This window comes from Neoarius graeffei, chromosome 10 (genome assembly GCF_027579695.1).
Source record: "Neoarius graeffei isolate fNeoGra1 chromosome 10, fNeoGra1.pri, whole genome shotgun sequence".
Lineage (NCBI taxonomy): Eukaryota > Metazoa > Chordata > Actinopteri > Siluriformes > Ariidae > Neoarius > Neoarius graeffei.
In genome coordinates this window covers 31918923-31946736 of record NC_083578.1, presented here as the reverse complement: position 1 = coordinate 31946736, position 27814 = coordinate 31918923, and the positions used below count along the sequence as shown (strand labels likewise).

Sequence of the window (27814 nt, the reverse complement as noted above, 5' to 3'; positions counted from 1 at the left end):
GCAATGAGCAAACACATTGTACCATTAGAACACTGGAGTGATAGTTGCTGGAAATGGGCCTCTATACACCTATGGAGATATTGCACCAAAAACCAGACATTTGCAGCTAGAATAGTCATTTACCACATTAGCAATGTATAGAGTGTATTTCTGATTAGTTTAAAGTGATCTTCATTGAAAAGAACAGTGCTTTTCTTTCAAAAATAAGGAAATTTCAAAGTGACCCCAAACTTTTGAACGGTAGTGTATTTTTAAACACGAGAAGATAAACTTCGTATCTTCACACCAACGTGTAATGTTCTTTATATCATATAAACACATCCACAAAAAAAATGCAAGCTAATCAAGAGCATTTTAATTTTGCCATTTTGACAGCGCACGTCAAGTGAGTGGGAAAACACTGAGAGTGACGTCATCAGAGTGAAGATATTGGGAAATATGTCACTCAGATCCACAATGTATTTCATATTAAAAAAAGTTTTTCAACACGAAAAGTATATAATATATACAGTTCTGGAAAAAAAATTAAGAGACCACTTTAATTTCTTCTTAAATCAGCATCTCTATGTATGGCAGCCATTTCATTCCAGCATTTGTGCTAAGATCCCAACATAAGCACAGCTCATTTTACTTAATGAGATACTGATTAGGTGATCACTTGAACCAAATCTTATTTAATGAGGAAAAGTATAAAAACCACTGCTGTGGTCATCACTATCCTCTTGCAATAGGACCAGTGTGGATGGCAAAAACAGTGCTAGTAGTACTTTAAATTTCATTGGAATACAAAATTATCTATTCATCATACCAAAAGAGTTAAAAAGAAAAAGTTTGAGTGAGAAAAGGAAAAGTTCCATTCTGGCTTTACTGGCAGAGGGATACAGTGAGCGTCAAGTTGCTTCCATCCTCAAAATTTCAAAGACGGTAGTTCATAAGAACAAGGTGAAGCAACAGACGTTGAGGACAACAAAGTTACAGACTGACAGAAGCCAAAAGCAACTCCTTGCTGACCAGGATGATTGTCAACTCCTTTGAATGTCACTCAACAACTGGAGGATGACATCAAGTCATCCTGGTAGACATTGGACTACAGCTAAATACTGTAGTCACAAGTGTTTTTATACAGACACACAACATCCCGTTAGAGATAGCAAGACCACCGGGATCTCCATGGATTGTTGTTGGGTCCAGCAGGTGATGAAGGCAGCGGAGAGAGAGGAAACAGAAACGGGGATGCAGAGTGGGCCTGCTAGCTCGGCTAAGGAAGCAACCGTTCAAATCTCCGCTACCATCTATCTTCTTCACAAATGCCTGATCTATCACAAACAAAATGGATGAGATGGAACTACAGGTTGCCTCAAACTGCCTTCTCCGTAAGAGCTGTCTGATGATTGTCATGGAAACCTGGCTGCACCTGCTAATCCCCGATGCTACAGTACAGCTAGCAGGCTGCACACTTCATTGCTGTGATCATAATAAAGTCTCCAGTAAGAGCAAGGGGGAGGATTGTGTATTTACAGTGGTGCTTGAAAGTTTGTGAACCATTTAGAATGTTCTATATTTCTGCATAAATATGACCTAAAACATCATCAGATTTTCACACAAGTCCTAAAAGTAGATAAAGAGAACCCAGTTAAACAAATGAGACAAAAATATTATACTTGGTCATTTATTTATTGAGGAAAATGATCCAATATTAAATATCTGTGACTGGCAAAAGTATGTGAACCTCTAGGATTAGCAGTTAATTTGAAGGTGAAATTAGAGTCAGGTGTTTTCAATCAATGGGATGACAATCAGGTGTGAGTGGGCACCCTGTTTTATTTAAAGAACAGGGATCTATCAAAGTCTGATCTTCACAACACATGTTTGTGGAAGTGTATCATGGCACGAACAAAGGAGATTTCTGAGGACCTCAGAAAAAGTGTTGTTGATGCTCATCAGGCTGGAAAAGATTACAAAACCATCTCTAAAGAGTTTGGACTCCACCAATCCACAGTCAGACAGATTGTGCATAAATGGAGGAAATTCAAGACCATTGTTACCCTCCCCAGGAGTGGTCAACCAACAAAGATCACTCCAAGAGCAAGGCATGTAATTGTCGGCAAGGTCACAAAGGACCCCAGGGTAACTTCTAAGCAACTGAAGGCCTCTCTCACATTGGCTAATGTTAATGTTCATGAGTCCACCATCAGGAGAACACTGAACAACAATGGTGTGCATGGCAGGGTTGCAAGGAGAAAGCCACTGCTCTCCAAAAAGAACATTGCTGCTCATCTGCAGTTTGGTAAAGATCACGTGGACAAGCCAGAAGGCTATTGGAAAAATGTTTTGTGGACGGATGAGACCAAAATAGAACTTTTGGTTTAAATGAGAACCATTATGTTTGGAGAAAGGAAAAGGCTGCATTCCAGCATAAGAATCTTATCCCATCTGTGAAACATGGTGGTGGTAGTATCATGGTTTGGGCCTGTTTTGCTGCATCTGGGCCAAGATGGCTTGCCATCATTGATGGAACAATGAATTCTGAATTATACCAGCGAATTCTCAAGGAAAATGTCAGGACATCTGTCCATGAACTGAATCTCAAGAGAAGGTGGGTCATGCAGCAAGACAACGACCCTAAGCACACAAGTCGTTCTACCAAAGAATGGTTAAAGAAGAATAAAGTTAATGTTTTGGAATGGCCAAGTCAAAGTCCTGACCTTAATCCAATCGAAATGTTGTGGAAGGACCTGAAGCGAGCAGTTCATGTGAGGAAACCCACCAACATCCCACAGTTGAAGCTGTTCTGTGCGGAGGAATGGGCTAAAATTCCTCCAAGCTAGCGTGCAGGACTGATCAACAGTTACCAGAAACGTTTAGTTGCAGTTATTGCTGTACAAGGGGGTCACACCAGATACTGAAAGCAAAGGTTCACATACTTTTGCCACTCAAAGATATTTAATATTGGATAATTTTCCTCAATAAATAAATGACCAAGTATAATATTTTTGTCTCATTTCTTTAACTGGGTTATCTTTATATACTTTTAGAACTTGTGTGAAAATATGATGATGTTTTAGGTAATTTTTATGCTGAAATATAGAAAATTGTAAAGGGTTCACAAACTTTCAAGCACCACTGTATGTGCATGAAGATTGGTGTGCAAACAGCAAAATAATAGGCATACACTGCTCACCTGACCTAGAAGCCATGTCAGTTCAGTGCAGACCATTCTACCTGCCGCATGAGCAAACTGTAGTCATCATCATCGCTGTTTACATCCCACCTGATGCTAATGTTAGTATGGCTTTCGGCCACCTTCTGCACATTCAATTCAATTCAGTTCAATGCCTTTATTGTCATTATACGTTAAGTACAATGAAATTATGCTGCTACTCCAACTTGATACTCAATACCATCAATAAATAATAAAATAATAAAATAAATCAATAAATAAATAGAACAATAAAACATGAAAAACAGCAACATCTATACAGAATGCAACCAAGAATAAAAATCAGCTGTTGGACCTGATGCACATCATAAACATCAGAGGGCTCATCCTGATGGCATCCACATCATCGCTGGGGACTTTAATCAAGCATGCTTAAAGACAGTGCTCCCCAATTTCCACCAGCATGTAAAGTGTTCTACCAGGGGAAAATACACACTTGACCACATCTATTCCAGCATTAAGCATGCTTATAGGACGACTCCTCTGCCTCACCTTGGACAGTCAGATCACCTTTTGCTGCTCCTCATCCCAGCTTCTACTCCCCTCAGAAGGCAAGCAAAGCCAAGTACTCTGTCAATCAGAGCCTGGCCTAAAAATGCACTCCCTCAACTACAGGACTGCTTTGCATGTACAGATTGGAGTGTATTTGAACAGCAGGATCTGGAGGAATACACAGAGACTGTCCTATATCAAGAGCTGCATGGAGACCATCAGAGTGGACAAACGCATCCAGATTTTTCCCAACCAGAAACCCTGGATGACATGTGAAGTCCAAGCTCTGATTAGAGCATGCAACTCTGCCTTCAGGTCGAGAAACAGCTCACTGTACAGCACTGCAAGAGCCAACCTGAGAAGAGGCATGCAACATGCCAAAAACGCCTATAGGAAGAAGATTGAGGGCCATCTCACAGACAGCCACCCACGGCAGATGTGGCAGGGCATCCAGGCCATCACCAATTACAACGGCCACACCCCAGCAACTGACAGTAGCAGCGCCACACTGGCGGAGGAGCTGAACAGCTTCTTTGCCCGCTTTGAGGTTCACAGACATGCAAACACACTGCCTCCCTCCAACCCCAATACCCACATGCTTTCCCTTCAGGAACATGAAGTGAGACATGTACTGAGGACAGTGAACCCAAGGAAAGCTGTTGGACCTGATGGCATCCCGGGAAAGGTGTTCAAAGCATGCACAGACCAGCTGTCAGGGATCCTCACCAAGATCTTCAACCTTTCCTTGACACATGCTACCATCCCATCCTGCCTGAAGTCTGCCACCATTATCCCCATACCCAAGAAAACAGCCATCGACAGTCTCGGTGACTACAGACCCATAGCTCTCATATCTGTAGTCATGAAGTGCTTCGAGAGGCTGGTCTCACAACACATCAGAGACTGTCTTCCAACATCCTTTGACCTTCACCAGTTTGCCTACAGGGCTAACCAATCAACAGAGGATGCCATCGCCATAGCACTTCACACAGTGCTGAGCCACCGAGAACATCGGAAGAGCTGTGTGAGGATGCACTTTGTGGACTATAGCTCAGCCTTCAATACCATCATCCTAGACATATTAGTCAGTAAACTGTTTGACCTACAAATCCCCTCTCCCACCTGTGCCTGGATAAAAGACTTCACCAACCGACCACAATTGGTCAGACTTGGCCCCCACCTCTCCTCCACCCTCACACTCAGCACAGGCTCTCCACAGGGCTGTGTGCTGAGCCCTCTACTCTACGCACTTTACATATACGATTGCACTCCGTCTCACCCCACCAACACCATCATTAAGATTGCGGATGGTAGTTGGGCTCATCTCCGATGGAGATGAGACTGCATACAGAGACAAAGTGGAAAAATTGACTGCCGGGTGCTCAGGAAACAACCTTTTACTGAACACTAATAAAACGGACGAACTCATCGTTGACTTCAGGAAGAGCAGAACAGACCCTGCGCCTCTCTTCATCAGTGGAGAATGTGTGGAAATGGTTAGCTCATTCAAGTTCCTGGGCACCCACATCTCTGCCGACCTTTCCTAGACTATTAACACCACAGCTGTCATGAAGAAGGCACAGCAGCGGCTGTACTTCCTGCATACGCTTAGGAAAAACAACCCGGAAAAGAAGCTGCTGCTGGCTTTCTACTGCTCTTCTGTGGAGGCTGTGCTCACGTACTGTTTGTGTGTGTGGTATGCAAGCTGCACAGCAAAGGACAGGAAAGCCCTACAGCGAGTGATAGATATGGCACAAAAAAAAATCATCGGCTGCTCTCTGCCGTCCGTGGACAATATCTCAAGGTCCCACTGCCTCAGAAGAGTCGACCCAATAATCTCAGACCCCTCACATCCAGCTCATCACCTGTTTAACCTGTTTCCCTCTGGGAAATGCTACAGGACAATCAAATCCCACACCACTAGACCTTCTAACAGTTTTTTCCCCTGGGCCATACGTACCATAAACAGTCACTGACACCTCTCCTCCAATTTAATTCAATTTAATTCACTCATGCATACATGCATGCATATGTACACACACACCCCTTCACCTGCTTCAAGGACCATTGCACTATTTTAAGAACTTATTTTGAAAGTTTTAACTTATTGCAAATTGAAAATGCCACCTTTTATATGTTTTACTTATTTTTATTATTGTTTTTATTCTATTTGTTTCTGTACACGGTTTTGAGTAGAACTCCCACAATTTCGTTGTACCCCGCTGTGCAATGACAAAGTCTATTCTATTTCTATTCTATTTTCTAAGTGACCTACAAAAAGAATAGCAAATGGCAGCTGGGGATAAGTGCACGGCTTTGAGGTTTGCTAAAGACCATAATGATTGGACCACAGAGGACTGGAGTAAGGTCGTCATCTCTGATGAGTCCAGTTTTCAGCTTTTCCCATCACTTGCTTGTCTCATGGTTGGATGGAGACCTAAAGAGGCCTACAAGCCACAGTATCTTGCACCCATTATGAAATTTGAGGAGAACCAGTGATGATCTGGGTGGTTGTTATTTTGATCAGTTGTCATTTTCTGCAAATAAAAGTTCTATGTGGCATCCATTCATTATCCGTAACCACTTATCCTCTGCAGGGTTGTGAGCAAGTTGGAGCCTATCCCAGCTGCCTGTGGGCAAGAGGCGGGGTACACCCTGGACAAGTCGCCAGGTCATCGCAGGGCTGACACATAGAGACAAACAACTATTCACACTCACATTCACACCTACGGTCAATTTAGAGGCTCTAAATGGCTTTTCCCACAAATTCCACATAAAAATAGTGTCAGTCATTTCTGAAATAAAACAAAAATGTTCATGTTCCTCAAACACATACCTATAAATAGTAAAACTAGGGAAACTGATAATTTTGCAGTGGTCTCTTAATTTTTTTTCCAGTATATGTGTGTGTATCAATTGTCCATGAGTGGAAACCTCTGACCACAACTCACTCTGTGTGTGTTTTGTTTATATATTTATATATATATATATATATATATATATATATATATATATATATATATATATAAATAAAATCTCATCATCTCTAGCCTGTTCTGCAGGGTCGCAGGCAAGCTGGAGCCTATCCCAGCTGACTACAGGCGAAAGGCAGGGTACACCCTGGACAAGTCGCCAGGTCATCACAGGGCTGACACAGACAAACAACCATTCACATTCACACCTACGGTCAATTTGGAATCACCAGTTAACCTAACCTGCATGTCTTTGGACTGCGGGGGAAACCTGAGCACCCGGAGGAAACCCACAGGGAGAACATGCAAACTCCGCACAGAAAGGCCCTAGCCGGCCACGGGGCTCGAACCCAGACCTTCTTGCTGTGAGGTGACAGCGCTAACCACTACACCACCGTGCCACCCATACACACACAGTGGTGCTTGAAAGTTTGTGAACCCTTTAGAATTTTATACATTTCTGCATAAATATGACCTAAAACATCATCAGATTTTCACACAAGTCCTAAAAGTAGATAAAGAGAACCCAGTTAAACAAATGAGGCAAAAATATTATACTTGGTCATTTATTTATTGAGGATAATGATCCAATATTACATATCTGTGAGTGGCAAAAGTACGTGAACCTTTGCTTTCAGTATCTGGTGTGACCGCCTTGCGCAACAATAACGGCAATTAAACATTTCCAGTAACTGTTGATCAGTCCTGCACACTGGCTTGGAGGAATTTTAGCCCATTCCTCCATACAGAACAGCTTCAACTCTGGGATGTTGGTGGGTTTCCTTACATGAACTGCTTGCTTCAGGTCCTTCCACAACTTTTCGATTGGATTAAGGTCAGGACTTTGACTTGGCCATTCCAAAACATTAACTTTATTCTTTAACCATTCTTTGGTAGAACGACTTGTGTGCTTAGGGTCGTTGTCTTGCTGCATGACCCACCTTCTCTTGAGATTCAGTTCATGGACAGTGTCCTGACATTTTCCTTTAGAATTCACTGGTATAATTCAGAATTCATTGTTCCATCAACAACGGCAAGCCATCCTGGCCCAGATGCAGCAAAACAGGCCCAAATCATGATACTATCACCACCATGTTTCGCAGATGGGATAAGGTTCTTCTGCTAGAATGCAGTGTTTTCCTTTCTCCAAACATAACGCTTCTCATTTAAACCAAAAATGTTCTATTTTGGTCTCATCCATCCACCAAACATTTTTCCAATAGCCTTCTGGCTTGTCCACATGATCTTTAGCAAACTGCAGATGAGTAGCAATGTTCTTTTTGGAGAGCAGTGGCTTTCTCCTTGCAACCCTGCCATGCACACCATTTGTTGTTCAGTGTTCTTCTGATGGTGGACTCATGAACATTAACATTAGCCAATGTGAGAGAGGCCTTCAGTTGCTTAGAAGTTACCCTGGGGTCCTTTGTGACCTCGTCGGCCATTACACGCCTTGCTCTTGGAGTGATCTTTGTTGGTCGACCACTCCTGGGGAGGGTAACAATAGTCTTGAATTTCCTCCATTTGCACACAATCTGTCTGACTGTGGATTGGTGGAGTCCAAACTCTTTCAAGATGGTTTTGTAACCTTTTCCAGCCTGATGAGCATCAACAACACTTTTTGAGGTCCTCAGAAATCTCCTTTGTTCGTGCCATGATACACTTCCACAAACATGTGTTGTGAAGATCAGACTTTGATAGATCCCTGTTCTTTAAATAAAACAGGGTGCCCACTCACACCTGATTGTCATCCCATTGATTGAAAACACCTGACTCTAATTTCACCTTCAAATTAACTGCTAATCCTAGATGTTCACATACTTTTGCCCCTCACAGATATGTAATATTGGATAATTTTCCTCAATAAATAAATGACCAAGTGTAATATTTTTGTCTCATTTGTTTAACTGGGTTCTCTTTATCTACTTTTAGGACTTGTGTGAAAATCTGATGTTGTTTTAGGTCAATTTATGCAGAAATATAGAAAATTCTAAAGGGTTCACAAACTTTCAAGCACCACTGTGTGTGTGTGTGTGTGTGTCTCATTATCTCTAGCCACTTTATCCTTCTACAGGGTCGCAGGCAAGCTGGAGCCTATCCCAGCTGACTACGGGCGAAAGGCGGGGTACACCCTGGACAAGTCGCCAGGTCATCACAGGGCTGACACAGACAACCATTCACACTCACATTCACACCTACGGTCAATTTAGAGTCACCAGTTAACCTAACCTGCATGTCTTTGGACTGTGGAGGAAACCGGAGCACCCAGAGGAAACCCACGCGGACACGGGGAGAACATGCAAACTCCGCACAGAAAGGCCCTCGCCGGCCACGGGGCTCGAACCCGGACCTTCTTGCTGTGAGGCGACAGCGCTAAAGTGGCTGCATCCCTTGAACTTAAGACCATTTGCTTGAATTGAGAATCTTGGAATCTGCATTTGTTTAGAAATGGCTACAAGAGACATTCCTGACTTGTGTAAATCTCTGATTCTCTTTCTCGGATCCGCACTTTGCTCCGTGGACTTTCCCATTGTACTGTGTGTTGGTCAGTCCAATGAGTGCTATCAAACAAACCATTTTTTATGTTGGCACAGAGAAGCTACCAGCTGAAATCAACCCTGCCGTCAGTACGACACTTTTATTCTCACTTCAAATCAGACATGATCAAGTGGTGTATACTAGGTCGCAGATTGGGCATTCAAGGCTCACCCATGGTTTTTTTATTAAAGGGTGAAGAACCACCGGTCTGCCATATTTGTAAGACATCATTGACCATCAAGCATATTTTACTTTGCTGTCCTGTTCTAAATGCCACAAGGAAACGTTTTTACTCTCAAAATACTTTGGATGATGTTTTTAAAAAGGTGCCACCACAAAAAGGTGTTAGTTTCTGTCACATGCATTTTTAAAGCAGCTCGTTCAGTGAATTATTTCTGTAATTTTGTTTTAATTATTTATTTATAAAATAACTGTATCTTTTAAAAATGCTCTTGACATGATATAGCCTCAGGTGCTGACATGGCATTAAAAAAATAAAATAAAAATCATTCACTCACCCAGCTCCCAGCTGTGGTCTGTCATGATTCCTAACAGGAAGTGAAGAGGCCTTTGCAAGTTAAGACATTTTGGAACTTTTCAGCACCACTGAATTAATTATCCAAGTCAGGCATATGCATATTTTTGACCCAAGTATGTATGTAAGTAAATAAGGTTAAAATAAATAAGTAATTAAAGCAAAAGCAAGTAAGTGTATAAGATACAAATAAGTAATAAATAAGGTGTATTAAGGTAAAATAAAGTAGGTAAAGTAATCAAAATATAGAAATGCAAACTACTGAAAGAGAGCTATTAAACCACCAACTGTTCTCAATCTGTTAATCATACTCTCTCAAATATTTTTATGGAAGATGATGATGTATTTGGTGAAATGAACTCAGTTGAGTTTTCTTAATAAATTTGTGTTTGTTTGAACATCAGGACCATCGGAAGAGTCATTCTCAGTGAAGTATAACCGGAGACCAACCTGTCCTGATACCTCAGTTGTATCTCATCTGCCTACACCTCCACCAACCCGGCACAGAAAGAGTCACAGCCTGGGAAATAAGTGAGAAGCATACACTACAATTAAAGCTAACATGAGATAAAATTCTAAACTTGTGTCCATGATTTCTGTCAAAAAAAAAAAAAATCAAAACTTGTCACTATGCAGTTCTGCTTATTCATTGCCATACCCTTGGAAGAATTTGCAAAAGGTTTACCATTTTTTAGAAAACATGAATGATCATAAACATGTTTTTCTATTTCGTAATAGTGCTATTTATCTTCACAGCATTTTTTCATGTATTATATTAATCATAATAACAGCCGACCCAAATGTTTCAATGCCCTTAGTTCCTAATATCATGTGTTGCCTCTTTGAGCATCACTGACAGCTTGCAGCCTTTTGTGATGATTGTGAATAAGTGCATCTCCAGGTTCTGTAAATTTGGTTATGATTAATTTGTTGTTGTGTTCTTTAAAATGAGGTCTCTGGCCAAAAAAGGTCAAGAAGCACTGGTAGCAATAAACTCATTAAAACTAAAACATAGCTAAATGTATTTTAGGAGGCTGTACTGCCAGCTGGTTGGTCTGTTGGTGTGCTTTTCTGGTTCAGCTCTTTTGCTAGCATGTGATGTCCTCAGTGTTTACAAAAAAGAAAAGGTCTAGTTTTCATCTCTCTTTCTTTTTCCCCTTTTTGTTTAGCATGATGTGCCAGTTTGGAGTCGCAGAGAGTAAGAGTGCTACTTTTTCTGTGAAAGAAAAGGCTCGTCATCTACTGGACGACAGCTTTTTAGAGTCACACAGCCCTGTCAGGAATCACACGCACGACTCTGTCTTCACCAACGGCATCTCATTAGGTCCTCTTCTTTCCATACTGACTTTCTTCACACCTTTGACTCCAGAATCTAAATGATTATATATTTACAGTGCATTTCTTGATTCAGGGAAGAAAAAAAATAAAAACCTCTCAAATATGACATATTTTAGCATTTTGGGATACATAGATCATACCTCAGCCCAAATACATCACTTCTTGTCTAGGTGGCTTGTAAGACAGACCAGAGAATAAAAATCAAATTGGACAACAAAAACAGATCAGATAACAAAATACACAGATAATACCGATCAAGTAATGGAAATACACCTACTAAAAGCCACTGAGCATGTGAGGTTTGTTCTCCACGCTGTCCTTTAGCTAGCTGGCGAAATTTAGCTGTCCAGCTCACTTAGACCATACTCAGTGATGCATGAACAAACCACTGCAGGACGAGTATATGCACAGCTGACAGAGCGAGCTAGCCTGCTCACGCCTGACAAACTCCTGTAAATAATTTTTTTATTCTCAAAATCCTTCTCTGAACAGATAGTAATAACAGATAATTACATGCTCAGCAGCTCTTAAAATAATAATTTATTAAATAGAAGTACAACGTTTATGATTATTAAATATAAAGCCAACATACTACTTGAAATTAAGAGAAAACTGGAATTCCATTAGATTACAGCAGAGTTGTTGGGAAAAATGTTCTGTGGTTTACTGTCACTAGAGGGCAGCATTTTAAAGCAATACAATATCACTTTTTGAAATACATATCTGTCCTATTATTAATCTGTATATTTTTTTTATTTGACCATTTCCAAAACAAAGTAAGTATATACAGTGTCTTGCAAAAGTATTCATCCACCTTGGTGTTTGTCCTGTTTTGTCGCATTACAAGCTGGAATTAAAATGGATTTTTGGGGAGCTAGCACCATGTGATTTACACAACATGCCTACCACTTTAAAGGTGCAGATTTTTTTTTTTTATTTTGACATAAACAATAATTAAGATGAAAAAGCAGAAATCTGGAGTGTGCACAGGTATTCACCTCCCAAAGTCAGTACTTTGTGGAGCCACCTTTTGCTGCAATTACAGCTGCACGTCTCTTGGGGTGGGTCTCTATTAGCTTAGCACATCTAGCGCAGGGGCGATTTCTCAGAGACAACAAGGGAAGCCGAGCTTCCCCTAAAATTCTCTCCCCAAACTGCGGCGTCTACGACGTTGAATTCTCATTAAAACAATAACTTGCATAACATAATATATGCCCAAGATTGTATTTATGTTCATAACTATCCTGTAACTTATTTGAGTGATGTCTGACGAACTTGCAGTTCGCTACGAGAATCACCTTTGCTGCCAGGCTGTAACCTTTCTTATTTCAATGGGCTCTATGGACTGGCAGCAGTGTTGCCAGATTGGGCGGTTTTAAGTGCATTTTGGCGGGTTTTGAACATATTTTGGGATGGAAAACGACAGCAGTATCTGGCAACACTGACTGGCAGCCGGGTATCCGTTGCAGTCTATGAGACGGCTCTGAACAGCCAATTTCGGCTAGTTGTTATTGGTTAAAATCAACAAAATCGTCACTTCCAGGGAAGCCGGGCTTCTCTGGGACTAAACGAGACAGTGGGAGGGACAAGAAGCCGGGCTGATAAAGGATTATTGGAGGTAGTGTTTGAAAGACATGAGGAGGGCGGTACTTCGGCGAGGAACACGGAAGCATGATCAGTCCCTAGCGGATGTCGAGAAAGTGTGGTCGTGTGCCAAAGTGCTGTCCGAATTTCTTTTCATATAAACGGTTCTTCTCATTGATGTCTCTGTACATTACTCTGTAAATATTACGCGTTGTGCTCTGTTAACTTTCATCCATTCTATCAGTTTGATCATTCGTGAATTCACTCGTTTATTTCATTTGTAGTTCAATCTGGTTGTAGGCTAGCTTGAGCCTTATTGGGATCTGCAGTGCTAGCTGCTAACAGAAATTGGTAAAGTCTCTGGAAAGCACAACCAGCTGGTATGACAGGGTCACAGACCATTTTCTGGAAAAGGAGTGGAGGGCAGAATTTGTGTATAAATAGTGTTCATGTTCATGAATCTGAAGTGTGTATATTGTTCAGTAATGTTAAGAGAATGGTGGGCTGTGTGTTATAGGTTATACCTGGGTATAATATTCAAGGTTCTGTGTGTTGCATAGCCTACCTGGTTATGAATTTCCAGACTGTGTTGCAGAAGATGTTCAAGGATGTGTTGCACAGCTGGGTGTTGTGTTAAAGACTCTGTGTTGCATATCAGGGTATGATGTTCAAGGCTCTTCGTTGAATAGCCAGTGATTTTTGGATGTTTGATATTTTTGATTAAGGATATGAGGCACTAGCCTGGCAAGCCAGACATGAAATGTACAAGCAAAAATACTTTCTGCCACTAGGTAGGGTTGTCTAGTTCACTATGCTAATGGGGCACACCTTTCTATGCTTTGATATCCGGCCTACAGGTTTTACGATGAATGCGTAAAATGGGCTTCCCCTGTTTTAAAAACCAGCAGCCGCCACTGATCTAGCCACTGCGATTCTTGCCCATTCCTCAAGGCAAAACTGCTCCAACTCCTTCAAGATAGTTTAGATGGGTTGCGTTGGTGCATAGCAATCTTCAAGTTACGCCACAGATTCTCAGTTGGATTGAGGTCTGGGCTTTGATTAGGCCATTCCAAAACATTTAAATATTTCCTTTTAAACCACTCCAGTATAGCTTTAGCAGCGTGTTTAGGGTCATTGTCCTGCTGGAATGTGAACCTTCATCCCAGTCTCAAACCTCTGGCTGACTCAAACAGGTTTTCCTCTAGAATTGCCCTGTATATGGTGCCATCCATCTTTCCTTCAGTCCTGACCAGCTTTCCTGTCCCTGCAGATGAAAAACATCCCCACAGCATGATGCTGCCACCACCATGCATCACTGTAGGAATGGTGTTCTCAGGGTGGTGGGTTTGTGCCACACATGACATTTCCCATGATGGCCAAAAAGTTCAATTTTAGTCTCATCTGACCAGAGAATCTCCCTCCATTTGTTTGGGGAGTCTGCCACATGCTGTTGGGCAAACTCCAAACATGTTTTCATATTTTTTTCTTGAAGCAATGACACTTCTGGCCACTCTTCCATAAAGCCCCGCTCTGTGGAGTGTGCTGCTTAAAGTGGTCCTATGGACAGATACTCCCGTCTCCGCTGTGGATCTTTGCAGCTCCTTCAGTGTTATTTTTGGTGTCTTTGTTGCATCTCTGATTAATGCCCTCCTTATGAGTTTTGGTGGGCGGCCTTCTCCTGTCAGGTTTGTAGTGCTGTCATATTCTTTCCATTTTGCTGTAACGGATTTAATGGTGCTCCCTGGGATATTCAAAGTTTAGGATATTTTTATAACCCAACTCTGATCTATGCTTCTTCACAACTTTGTCTCTGACCTGTTTGGAGTGCTCCTTGGTTTTCATGTTGCTTGCTTAGTAGTGTTGCAGAGTCAGGGTCCTTCCAGAACAGGTTGAGTTATACAGACATCATGTGACACTTTGCACACATGTGGATTTTAATCAGCTAATTGTGTGACTTATAAAGTTAATTGGTTGGACCAGCTCTTATTTTGTGGTTTCATACGAAAGGGGGTGAATACCTGTGTACACTCCAGATTTCTGTTTTTTCATCTTATTGTTGGTATCACAATAAAAAGACAATTTGCACCTTTAAAGTGCTAGGCATGTTGTGTAAATCAAATGGTGCTAACCCTCCAAAAATCCATTTTAATTCCAGCTTGTAATGCGACAAAACAGGACAAACACCAAGGGGGATGAATACTTTTGCAAGTACTTATCTGTGTTCTATGTTAAAATCTATTTTTATTCTTTTTCATCCATTCACATTTTCATTCACTTCATGAAAACCATGGACAGTTAACTGTTCTGTCATTCCATATTATATAAGTAAATGAATAGGTTTTGTTGTTCATCTGTTTCCCCTTCCTCTAAACTGAAGTAAATCTCCAGCCTCAGTTTTGCTGTTCCCTGTAATGTGTACTGAGAAAGAAAAATGGGTGTCTCTTCCTAATATATTTTTTAAATCTTGTGCAGGTAGTAGAGAAAGCCTCTTCAGTGATGAGTTGTCATCTATTGCTGAAAGGTGAAGTGCTTCAGTGTTTTTAAGTTCAGTCATTCTGAAAATGTGTCACATAAATAATAAAAATATGCCAAAATTATACTGCAGTTCAGTGCTTGATTAACCCGAGTTTATCAACTCGGGTTACGGATCAGAAGTCAACATAACCTCTTTGAGAAAATACTGATGATAAAATGACAGTTATAGTGCGTCATGTACTGTTATGAAAAGAAACACTGTCTTTTAGTTTAATTAAATTATGTGAACTGCTTGATTTCAGAGGTCGTATGTATGCTACTCTTGGTCCAAATTGGAGGGTTCCAGTCCGTAACTCTCCTAGAAGCAGAAGCTATGTTTACAGGTAAACACCGTCACTGTAGAACCTTATGATTATACTGATAATGGAACTAAATATAACTAAATGATGTCTTGTGATAAAATGTCTCTGTTTTGCTTACTTTTAAATGTTATTTTTATTGAGGTTATTGTAACATTAGTTGCTATATAATGTACTTTCTGCAGATCAGGGAGATCGCAGGATTGAGACTATGGGTGTGACTCAAAGTATAAGAAAGGGTTTGAATTGTTTGTCTTTATAAGTGTGAGTACACTTGTTGGGTAACGGGATATTATAAGCAACACAGAAGTGGTCTTTCAGTTTCCAGTATGTGTTTCCAGTTAAAAATCTATGTTGGATTAAATGAACAACCATGTTCTTAAACAGGGTCCAAATAAGATTAACTGTTGCTAGAAACTCCACAAATCTATAGAAGTAGCGATATGTTTCTTGTGCATTTTCATTTTTGATGTATGTATGCATTTTTGTGAGAGCTCCATAAGAACACAATACAGTACTGTGTTTACTGCATTTGTAGTGCAGAAAAAAAAGTAAGCCTGTTGTTTTCTTGGCTCAGTGCCCCAGGGGCTGTGTCCAGTTATGAGTGCAGCTCACTAAGCAGTATCACCATTGAAGGCCCTCTGCGGAGAAAGACTGTGATGAAAGGGGGCAAGAAACCTACAGTGAGTGCAATATCACATGTCCTTAATACAGTAAGATAAATATACTTGACTATACAACAGTGCATTCAAAAAATATATTGTTTGAGTAAACCACCAAGAGAAACATCATGACATGTCAATTGGCTGAATGTTTCTCAAATCTGCCAGGCCTCAGTACTGTTTGTGAATTCCCCCTTTATTCTCTTTTGGTCCCAGTTGTCATCATGGAAACGATACTGGATTGTTCTTTCTGGCTCAACTCTCATATACTTTGGGTCTAAAGCTTTAAGGGCAAATGAAAGAAGACATGTAAGTGGTCAAATTTATATCACATCTGTTTTTTTTTTTTTTTTTTAAAGGAAAGCTCAACCCTGAAACACAATGTTTATATTGAAATATTTGCAAAGCACTAAGTGATTTTAGAATTTGTTGGTTGATGTTGTATTTCCGTTATTCCTGTGAAACGTTTGCAGTTACGGGGGACATTGCTAGTGCAGCCACGTGGCATTTAGTAGGAGAAAACATTTCAACGCTCTCAAACGTAAGTGATAACGAAATGAAAGATGAGCAAGAGCTTTTTCTCACTCACCGTTTTCCAGTATATCATTTATATAAATTTAGATAGAGATGAAGGGTGGCATGGTGGTGTAGTGGTTGGCACTGTCCCCTCACAGCAAGAAGGTTCTGGGTTCGAGCCCAGTGGCCGACGGGGGCCTTTCTATGTGGAGTTTGCATGTTCTCCCCGTGTCTGCGTGGGTTTCTTCCGGGTGCTCCGGTTTCCCCGACAGTCCAAAGACATGCAGGTTAGGCTAATTGGTGGCTCTAAATTGACCGTAGGTGTGAATGCGAGTGTGAATGGTTGTTTGTTTCTGTATGTCAGCCCTGCGATGATCTGGTGACTTGTCCAGGGTGTACCCCATCTCTCGCCCATAGTCAGCTGAGATAGGCTGCAGCTTGCCCACGACCCTGCACAGGATAAGCGGTTACGGATAATGGATGGATGGATGGATGGATAGAGATGAAGCAAGGGCGAAATCCAACTGGTGCCATTAAAAGCAGGTTGAACAGCATTGCAGGAAATCATTAGCCACAGAAATCAAAATACACTAATAAGTCAGTGAAAGATGTTTAAACAAATGTCAGCTTTTTTACTGGGAAATACACCACTCATATTTTTCATATGCGCTACATCTGGGGCATGCAGATTCAAAACCGTCACATAAATCTCTGTCACCTGCAAGGAAATCAATGAATTGTTTTGATAAATTTGGGTACTTTTTGTTTGAGTGCATCTCTGTCATAAAAAGAAAATTACCTGTTGGCTTGAAGATATGAAGTTTATCTTCTCATGTTGAAAAACTTGCATTTTTCATACAAAATACATCACAGATCTGAGTGACTTATTTAAATAATATTGGCTGGCTTTGAGTGATCCATCAGATATATTCCATTCCGCTAACATGATATTGAACGAGTCAAAGACGAGTTCATGGTCATGCTAGCTGAATAGAATATATCTGATAGACCATGAAAAAAGCCAACTATTATTATTATTATTATTATTATTATTATTATACACTCTCTTCATATCAGCATATATACCTTCCAGCTGGTGTAGCATTCAGCAGTAGTGTTAGTGAAGGCCAACACTAGAGCAGTCAAGCCAGTGCTATTGAGAGCCAGTACCACAGGCTAACAACTGAGAAACTAGGATTTCTGTCTCCAGACTCTTCTTCCATGCTTGCTTGCCACAGTATTTTTCACTCATACTTAAGTATTCATGTAATTTGCTTAATTACTTTTAAAATCAGCAACGACAACTACACACAACGGAGCTACCTAGCAGCCAAAGTTCTCTCAAAATCTTCCGTTTTTAACAAAGCAAACCTGGCAGTCCTGTTTGTTTGCAAATTGTCACAGTCGCTCGCTAGCGCAGATGTTTTATGTCTCTGACATGTCTCTTTTCCAGTTTTTCAATGTCCGTTGGTATGTTTTTCTCTTGTAAATATGCGTGAAGAGTATATCATGAAGTTTTGGTAGCCTTTCAGGTGTGCAGCATGTCTTCGCTTTTCAGTTTATTTATTTAGTGCTTAATTATAGCATGGCTAATCCTAGCAGTAGCACTGGATTAGCCTTGTCTTCTCTCATTCCCGGCAGACAAAGAAATGATTCTGCGCATGCGCAGCAGAAAAGTTTTGTCATTGGATATTCGCATGAGCTCTGACGTGTGACATCGTTTTGTCTTGACAACATACAATATTGTAACAACATTGCATGCTCATTCTCCATTGGGGAGAGTGGAGTAATACATGTAGGATAAGTGATATGATAATATTGTATGCTATTAATAAACCCACTAGAAGGGAATAGAAAACATGTTTTTATTCCATGGAAAACATGGCCCGTATGTATAATAATTTCCAATATTTCACTCTGATGACATCATTCACAGTCATCAGACGTGTGTTGTCAAAATGGTGAATCAGTTCAAAATTAAAATTCTTTTGATTAACTTGTGTATTTTTTTGTGAATGTGTCCATATAATATAAAGAACATTACATGGTGGTGTGAAGATATGAAGTTTATCTTCTTGTGTTGAAAATATTTTCCACTCGTTCACTTCACTCACTCATGAATATATACATTCACCACTCGATGTAGTATCCTATGTCTCTCTCTCTCGATAGATATGTATATTGTGTGTGTAAAAAAATTAATTAAATGCTCTAAGTGACAATATTTTTAAAAGGAATTTGGAGGAAATGTTGTCAGTAGTTTCTGGATTAAAACAAAAATGTTCATGTTCCTCAAACACATAGCTATAAATAGTAAAACCAGAGAAACTGATAATTTTGCAGTGGTCTTTTAATTTTTTCCAGAGCAGTCTATATAGAAGATATTACATGGTGGCATGAGGATGTGAAGTTCATCTTCGAATGTTTAATGTATATGAAATATTTTTCAGCATGAGCAGATAAACTTCATATCGTTGTGCCACCATGTAATATTCTATTTATTACACAGACACATCCACAAAAAATACGCAAATTAATCAAAGAAATTCTAATTTTGAACCAGTTTGCCATTTTGACAGTGTGTGTCAAGTCAGCAGGAAAACACTGGGAGTGACATCATCAGAGTGAAATATTGGGAAATATGTGACTCAATTCCAGAATGTATTTTGTCTGAAAAGTAAGACTTTTTCAGTACGAGAAGATAAACTTCATATATTCAAGCCAATGTGTGATTTTCTTTTTATTATATCAACACATTCACAAACAAAAACTACACAAGTTAATCAAAACAATTCATCAATAGCCTCATGAGTGAAGATATTGAAAAATATGTACTCACTGTTCTGGGTATAGTTCGCCTGAAAAATACGAGTGTCATTTTCCCAAAACTTTCCCAAAACGACACTTGTCTGTGTGTCTCTCTCTCTCTCTCCCTATATATATGGAACAAATTTAACGGGGGATGCACTTGGCACCCCCCCCCCCCCATCCCCCGAAAAAAAAATAATTTTTGTATTGCAGATCCCGAGAGATGCCTGCCGGTTTTTATTTAATTAATAAGGTTTAAAAAATAAACAAAATAAATCATTATGTGGGATTGAGCTGAAGAGTTTATGGTATAAATTTATATTTAATAGTAGGTCCTAGCTTAGGTTTTTTTGCTCATGACACAAATGCAGTGAAAAGCAAGCTGAGCAAGTCCTGTTAGATTTTAACAGGGCGTGGGAACTTCATGCATCTACATAATAACATACTGTATTCCCGAACTGCACTACAGACTACATGTAAATAGTGTGCGCCATCCTTTTATGATTATGGTATCGTTAACATGCATGTTCACAAGCCAAAATGATAAGAAGATGCAGCAGGTTTACTGCTTACACACACGTGTCAGCTGTCTGGCTACTGCTCGTATTCCTTAATAGGGGTATCCCTGTACTTACTGTTCCCTGTGTATGTACATCAGTACACGTGCCATTTGGGGTGAGCCTCACTTTGATTTTTATGGCAGCGGCTGGATAGGTCTGTGAGAGATGTTGAGTTTTGCAACAGCTCTGAAGAAAATCTGCTTGAAATCACCTGAGTCTTGGGAACTAAGACTTTATTGTAGGACTTGTTCACATGCAACTCACACAATCATTGTATAGTTATCTCAGTCTATTAGACTCAGGAGCTCAGATTGCAATTACTGACTTTGTATTAAAGACATGCAACTCTTGCAGTCTTTAAAGTTCTCAGTATTAAGCTCCGTCTTAAGTGGCCATTTACATTACCTCAGTTTACCTGGGTATATTCACTGTCTTATATGTACATTGAATGAATGTCCTGAGCAGGAGCTCAGATTGCAGTTGCTAAAATAGTGATAATTTATTGATATAAGGTGTTTTGTGGTCAGTGTACGACACTAGTGTGTCATGTGGTAATGCATTATATGACAATGCAATTTTCATAAATATTACCATATATCAGTTGTAATTATGTTCTACGCATATACCTGCAACTCTGACAATATTATTTTCAGTGACTAATAAAATGGTTTTGAAAGTTTCCAGTTTTAAAACATTTTTGATATGGTAATTTTCTTTAAGAGATTTCATTTACAACATGTCTCTGACAGCTCAAAATGCATCTCTGGGCATTTAAAAACTTATTTATATAGCAGTTTTAACAGTGGACGCTGTCACAAAGCAGATTTACAGAAATCTGGAAATGGATTCAGATTTAGATCCCTAATGAGCAAACCAGAGGGAATATTGGCAGGGAAAACTCCCTTTGATGAAACACGGTCCTGATCAGAGGCCAGTAGTACGTCATTTACAACTTTAACCAGCACTGTTTGTGTGATGAGGCCTAAATCCTGACTGAAAGACTGAAAAATGTAATAAATATTATTCCTCTACAAGTATAACCCAAACTGCTGTCTTATGACCTTTTCTAGAACCTTGTAAATAAAGGGAAGGTTTGATATTGACCTATAGTTAAACACTCGACAACAGGTGAGGGGTTTTTTTTGTTGTTGTTGTTGTTGTTTTTTAAATCAGCGCTTTGATAACTGCAAGTTTAAAATATTTAGGCACATAGCTATTGCAAAGGGAAGAATTTTTATTAGTATTATTGTACAGAGTTTTGATTGCTTCTAGTAGTGCCTGTTTGAGGAAATGTGTAGGTAAAGGTTCTCATACAGAAGTTAATTATTTTAAGGAGGAAATTAATGGTATTAGTTCAGTCTGTTGGATGGAAGTAAAATGTTCTCATCCCTATACTAATGTGGTTATGATGTTTTCTACATAGTTGGTTATCAAATTGCCTGACTAAGTTAATAATTTTTGCCTAATATTTTCTCATTGAAAAAAAAAATGTTAAAGTCATCACTACTACATACTGTTGATTTTTATGCTTCTATGGTGGTCGCATTTCGAGTTAACTATGGCATTGTATTTCCTTTCTAAGAGATGTATGTACTGTATGTCTGGTCATTGCAGGCTAGGTCAGCATTTAGTACAATTTAATTACTGACAGGATGCAAAGCCATAAGGATATTCTAGAGTTACACCATTTGAAAGGATTAGTGGTAATCCATACTAATATTTAGAATCTTCAGATTCTAACCAAGTAGCATCAGGTAGCTATCTTATTCACATCTTTTAGCAACCAGGTTATGTGCACATCTCTAAACTAGTCACCGAAGTCCAAAATGAAGAAAATTTATCACTGCAGAAAATCAGAGTACAGCGAAAAAAGAAACGCTGTGCAATGTAACTTTCTTGGCCCTCATGTCTTCTAGTACAAATCCAGGCCTTGTAAGAAGATCTCATTAACAGGCTGGATAGTGGTGCTGCCTGATGACCCTGAGCATCCAAACATTTTTCAGCTCAATGACCCTGATAAAGGTAATCCTGATTATGCTATTTCATTTACATCTTAGAGTGACCTAAAGGTATAATGTGTTTAAGCTTAATGTCCTACATTTGGCATTTGGAGTTTTCGGGCTATTGGGCTTATGCTTGTTAAAAATAAAAAAACAAAAAACTGTTTGGTCGAAAACAGTATTTGTGACAAAGTTTAGAATGTATTTTCTTTCTCCTTTTAAGATACACAGACTATGCTGATGATGCTCAATAAATTTATATTAGTATGTGTGTTTGTGTGTATTTGTAGGCAATGTTTACAAGTTCCAAACTGGATCTCGCTTCTCTGCAATCATCTGGCATAAGCACCTGGCTGAGGCTTGCCGGTGTATAAGGCCACAGGTAAATTCTGAACCATTGTTATAAGAATAGGTTAAAACAAAAATAGCTGAAAAAGCGCACACAATTAATCATACTTTTGTAATTCCACTAATAATATGTCTAAGAATGGGACTTTCAGGTCAGGGTACAAAGTGAATTTAAAATAATCTCAACTTTCTTGAATTTAAACTTCTACCATATTTAAGTCTATATTTTTTATGGCAAGGAAAAAAGTAGCAAAAAAAAAATGATAATAAAAAATTAAAAACAGCAAAACTGAATACAAATGATACAAATATAAATCACAGATATCATCTTGTCTTGCAGATACCAGCCAACTTAATGTCTTTTGAATAGCTGCCAACTTGTGAAGGATAAGATCGGGCCAGTAACAAGGAAGTTCAAAAAGAAATGAACATAAAGTTAAGTTTAAATCTCTGTGGTGTTATGGTGATCATATTTTGTCTTGTGTTTATACAACAGCCCTGTTGATCAGGGTACACTATATGTGGACTTTCACTTTGTGGGTTCTGTGCAATTTAGGAGTGTCCTAGAGAAAATGTGCCGAAGAAGAACAGGAAAAATACAGAGAGCATAATGATACCAAAAATGTCATATTCTGAGAGGAACACTCACTGCAGCTCACTAAGAGAATCTCTTTTAGCCGTTACAGGATGGAAACTGTAAATATCACCACACACCTGGGAGAATTTCACTTGTTGCAATTTCTGCTGTAATCTAATGTAAATCAAGTTTGCACTCAGACTATGAAGCAGGCTAAGGTTTATACCCAAAATATCCTCATGTATTAACTTGGATATGGTCTAATTTCAACCATTTTGGAGCATCATAGTGACACCTGAAATAAATTCTCCTCTTTTCCAAGTCCATATAAGGAACAAGAAAAAAAATTGTCCAGATTTGTGTGGTGTGGGTTGTTTTTTGTTTGTTTGTTTATTTATTTGTTTTTTGTTTTTAATGTAATGTATTTGAAATATCTTCTTACATCCAACAAAGGGAGGGCATGTGTTTGAATCCTGCCTGTAAGAAGATCATTGATAAAATTGTTCTCTTTTGTGGACTAATTAGGCGGCAGTATGGAGGAGAGTGGCATATAAAATAATTTGTCATGTTTGTTAAATATTGTACATATACCCTTGTTAAATATTGTACATGCATACTACTCTGTGTGAAAGATGTCAAACATTTTGTGTACAAACTAATACTGTCTTATTTATATGTTTTCATGTGAACAAGTGCCAAATTGTTTTATTGTATTTTGTGAATTAAGTGAAAAGGTCCGGAAAATGTGAAGTATTGCAGATGAATGAGATGTCCCACTATTAAACAGTAAGCGTATTTTTTTCATATCAAGTATACCCCTAACTGACAGCCCCTCAGTTTACGAACATCCTGAAACAGGGAAAAGATGAAACATACAGTTGGGTCCTTAAGTATTTGGACAGTGACGGAATTTTCATGCATCTGTGCATCACTACAATGGGTTTGAAATGAAGCAATGAAGATGTGATTGAAGTGCAGACTTTTAGCTTTAATTCAAGTGTTTTAACAAAAATATTGCATTAAACATCTAGGAATTACAGACATTTTTACATAGTCCCTCCATTTTCACAGGCTCAAAAGTAATTGGACAAGCTAACATTATTATAAATATAAGGATTATTTTTAATACTTGGATCCAAATCCTTTGCTGGCAATGATAACCTGAAGTCTGGAACCCAAGGTAATGCACAGTGGATCACCAAATGCTGAGTTTCCTCCCCTGAGATGTTTTGCTAGGCCTTCGGTTGCTGCTTGGTTTGCGTGTTTCTGTCTTCAGTAAAGCCTAGGTCACAACCGGACGTACGATTTTTTGGCCATGCGATTTTTGGCGTTTCCCAAATCACTGCGTTTTTTTTGTTCGTGGAGAAAGACGCACGTTGGCCGTAAGTTTGTCTTGCAACCTGAAAAAAACGTAAGCGCCCGTAGAGTTTGTTTGACATGACAAAGAACCTCTGTGGCCGGTCTGCGGTCAGTCTACGGCTCGAAAATCAGCACGTCACACGTGCGCCCTCCGTGTGTTTCATGCGCGCCCTCTGTGCGTTTCTTGCGTTTTTTGCACGTAGACCGGCCGTAGGAGCACGTACGGCCGGTTGTGACCGAGGCATAAGTGAAAAGCATATTCAATTGGGTTGAGGTCATGTGACAGACTTGGCCATTTAAGAACATTCCATTTCTTTGCCTTAAGAAGCTCTTGGATTGCTTTCTCAGAATGTTTTTGGTCATTATCTATCTGTACTGTGAAGCACTGTCCTATCAGTTTTTCAGCATTTGACTGAATCTGATCAGAAAGTATAGTGCTATATACTTCTACTTCTGTCAGCAGTTACATCAGTAGACACCAGTGACCCAATTCCATGCCCATGCAATAACACTGCCTCCACCATGTTTGACAGATGATGTGGTATGCTTTGGATCATCAAGTTTATTTCAAGTTAATTTGTATAGTGCTTTTAACAACAGACGTTGCAAAGCAGCTTGACATAAAATTAAAGGCTTGAAACATGAGCTGATTTTATCCCTAATTTATCACTTCGTTCCTGCTATTGATCATGAGCCCTTCCTTTCCTTTCCCATACACTTCTCTTCCCATCATTCTGGTACAAGTTAATCTTGTTCCAGAACTGGGCAGGCTTTTTTTTTTTAAACCGTTTCCTAGCAAAGTCTGATCTGGACTTCTGTTTTGGGTCTTACCAGTGGTAAAGCCTCTGTATTTGCATTTATGACAACTTCTTTTGATTGTAGACTTTGACAATGATATGGCTACCTCCTTGAGCATATTCTTGACTTGGCTAGAAGTTGTGAAATTGTTTGTCTTCTCCAAGGAAAGAATTGTGATAATTTGCTTTAATGGTCTTCCTTCTTTGTGCATTTCTTCTTTTTAAGAATGTACCAAATTGATGTTTTAGCCACTCCTAAAGTTTCTGCTGTCGCTCTGGATAAGAGCGTCTGCTAAATGGCATGTAATGTAATCTCTCTGATCGGTTTGTTTAATTTTTTCAGCCTAATGATAGCCTCATCTTGCATCAACATCTCTTTGGATTACATATTGAGAGTTCCCATGAACAGCTACCAAATGCAAATTCAAAACCTAATCTCCAGACATTTTATCTCCTTACTTTGCTATGAAATAATGAGGAAACTGTTTATCAGTTAGGTGACCAATTACTTTTGAGCCTGTGAAAATGGAGGGACTATGTAAATAAATGGCTAATGCAAGATTTTTGTTAAAACCATTGAATTAAAGCTGAAAGTCTATACTTCAATCACGTCTTGATTGCTTAATTTTAATTTGCTTCATTATGGTTGTATACAGAGCCAAATTATGAAACTTGTCACTGTCTAAATACATATGAACCTGACTGTATACTAATAAACTTGAAGCTCTTTTTCACCATTGTTTCTCTAACAGAGATGCAGCTGGGCCAATCATCCTTTCATGGTCTGAACCGAACAATACTTTGGTGAGAAATTTAGGAGATTAAGACAGCTTTGTAAAGAGTGCTGTTTCTTTTGATTATTACATGTTTGTAATATATTCCATATCGACATTAGTTTTGTGATTATATTTCCCATCAAATTCTGAAACATCTCACATCAGTGTATGTCAGCATATGTTGCCACGTTTGAGTAGCAGTATCAATATTTGACACTGTATTGAGCCTTGGTTCTGGGTTTATTTCCCTCCCAGTTTACTAAAATTGTAATCATTTACACAAAACATTACAAGGATATTTGGAGAATTTGTGTGCATGTCATAACTTATTCCTCAACAATGTGCTGGCAGTGAAGTATTGAGAGCTTTTGTAATTTCTTTTTGTACTGTAAATTAATTAAGAAATGAAAACCTTTTCCAAGTATGGTTGCAGAAAGTTGTCTAGTATCACTGTATTGGTGGACTAAAGTAATTGTGTTTGCTACCTCCTGCTAATCTCCTTTTTTATTATGTATCTATTTAATTTTTTTTTTTTATTGTTGCACATGTAGACTAACACATTTGGAAGTGAACATAGGGATAGGTTTGTTGTATGGTTTGTGTGTTTCCTTGATCTAGAAAAGATTCTAACACCAGAAAATATGCCTGTTGGTTAGTCTTTTTCTGTACAGTGTATGTGATATCAGTGTATCCTTGTACTGTAAATTGAGCTTATATCTGGCATTGGCATTCCTTCTTCTTCCTCTACTACTACTACTACTTCTTCAATCATTATGTATGCTTTATACATAGTTTTGTTGTGAACACATTATGAACATATTCTGCATCATCCATGTGTTTTGGAGTTCATATCTTTCGATATGCTAATGTATATTGCAGATATATTGCACCATTTAAAGGTACAATACTTTTATTAAATGCCTAAGAAACACTTGTGAACACTCATGAACGGTAGCATTTATTTAAAGTTAGGCTAGCATTCTCAAAGTGTGGAGAAATGCTGCTCAACTGAATCAATGACACTTGAGCTTCTCACAAGTGAAATTTTGGCTGACGATTAATTGGCATAAAAAGAATTGCAATTAACTGGATTTTTTTTGTTTAGTATATTATGAACATAATTGTGTGTGTATATGTGCATATGCACAAATACAACTGCTTATCAATATCCATCCATTATCTATGCTGCTTATCCATCAGGGTCATAGAGGAAGCTATACCCAATCTCAGCTGACTTCATGAGAGGTGAGGTACACCAGTCTATTGCTGGACTAACACAGAGATGAACAACCATTCACACTAACACCTGGGGGCAATTTAGAGTAGCTAGTTGACCTAATCCACATGTCTTTGGTTTCCTCCTACAGTCCAGAGCACCCAGAGGAAACCCATACATGCACAGGGAGAACATTTATTCATTATCCGTAACCGCTTATCCTGTGCAGAGTCACGGGCAAGCTGGAGCCTATCCCAGCTGACTGTAGGCGAGAGGCAGGGTACACCCTGGATAAGTCACCAGATCATCACAGGGCTGACACACAGAAACAAACAATTAATTCACACTCACATTCATACCTATGGTCAATTTAGAGCCACCAATTAGTCTAGCCTGCATGGTTAGCTCTGGTTTCCCGGGTGGGCCGGGAAACTGGCGCACCCGGAGGAAACCCACACAGAAAGGCCCCTGTCGGCCACTGGGCTCGAACCTAGAACCTTCTTGCTGTGAGGCGACAGCGCTAACCACTACACCACCGTGCTGCCACAGGGAGAACTTGCAATCGTGTATGTGTAATATTCGGAGGTTACTGAAAAATAAAATATTTAGGGAGCTGGAACTTGTAAGCTTGGGAAGGCAATCCATCTAAGACAAGGAAACTCTTATTTTAAACCTCCACTGCTTT

General features: G+C 39.3%; 1 protein-coding gene across 4 annotated transcripts in view; it reads left to right on the top strand.

The window, feature by feature from the left end:
* The window catches only part of ralgps1 (Ral GEF with PH domain and SH3 binding motif 1), a 259497-nt gene extending 233816 nt beyond the window's left edge, over nucleotides 1-25681 (top strand). For 3 of the 4 annotated variants that reach the window (XM_060931718.1, XM_060931716.1, XM_060931717.1), the window contains 9 exons: nucleotides 10159-10285; nucleotides 10924-11078; nucleotides 15149-15197; nucleotides 15454-15534; nucleotides 16088-16193; nucleotides 16389-16481; nucleotides 21973-22078; nucleotides 22347-22438; nucleotides 22745-25681. In XM_060931718.1, the coding sequence (XP_060787701.1) occupies nucleotides 10159-10285; nucleotides 10924-11078; nucleotides 15149-15197; nucleotides 15454-15534; nucleotides 16088-16193; nucleotides 16389-16481; nucleotides 21973-22078; nucleotides 22347-22438; nucleotides 22745-22774 (839 nt within the window). In that variant the 3' untranslated portion in view covers nucleotides 22775-25681. Of the gene's footprint in view, nucleotides 1-10158; nucleotides 10286-10923; nucleotides 11079-15148; nucleotides 15198-15453; nucleotides 15535-16087; nucleotides 16194-16388; nucleotides 16482-16645; nucleotides 16771-21972; nucleotides 22079-22346; nucleotides 22439-22744 lie in introns of those variants that run through there. The other variant, XM_060931719.1, reaches the window with a different exon arrangement.
* Nucleotides 25682-27814: the final 2133 nt, after the last annotated feature.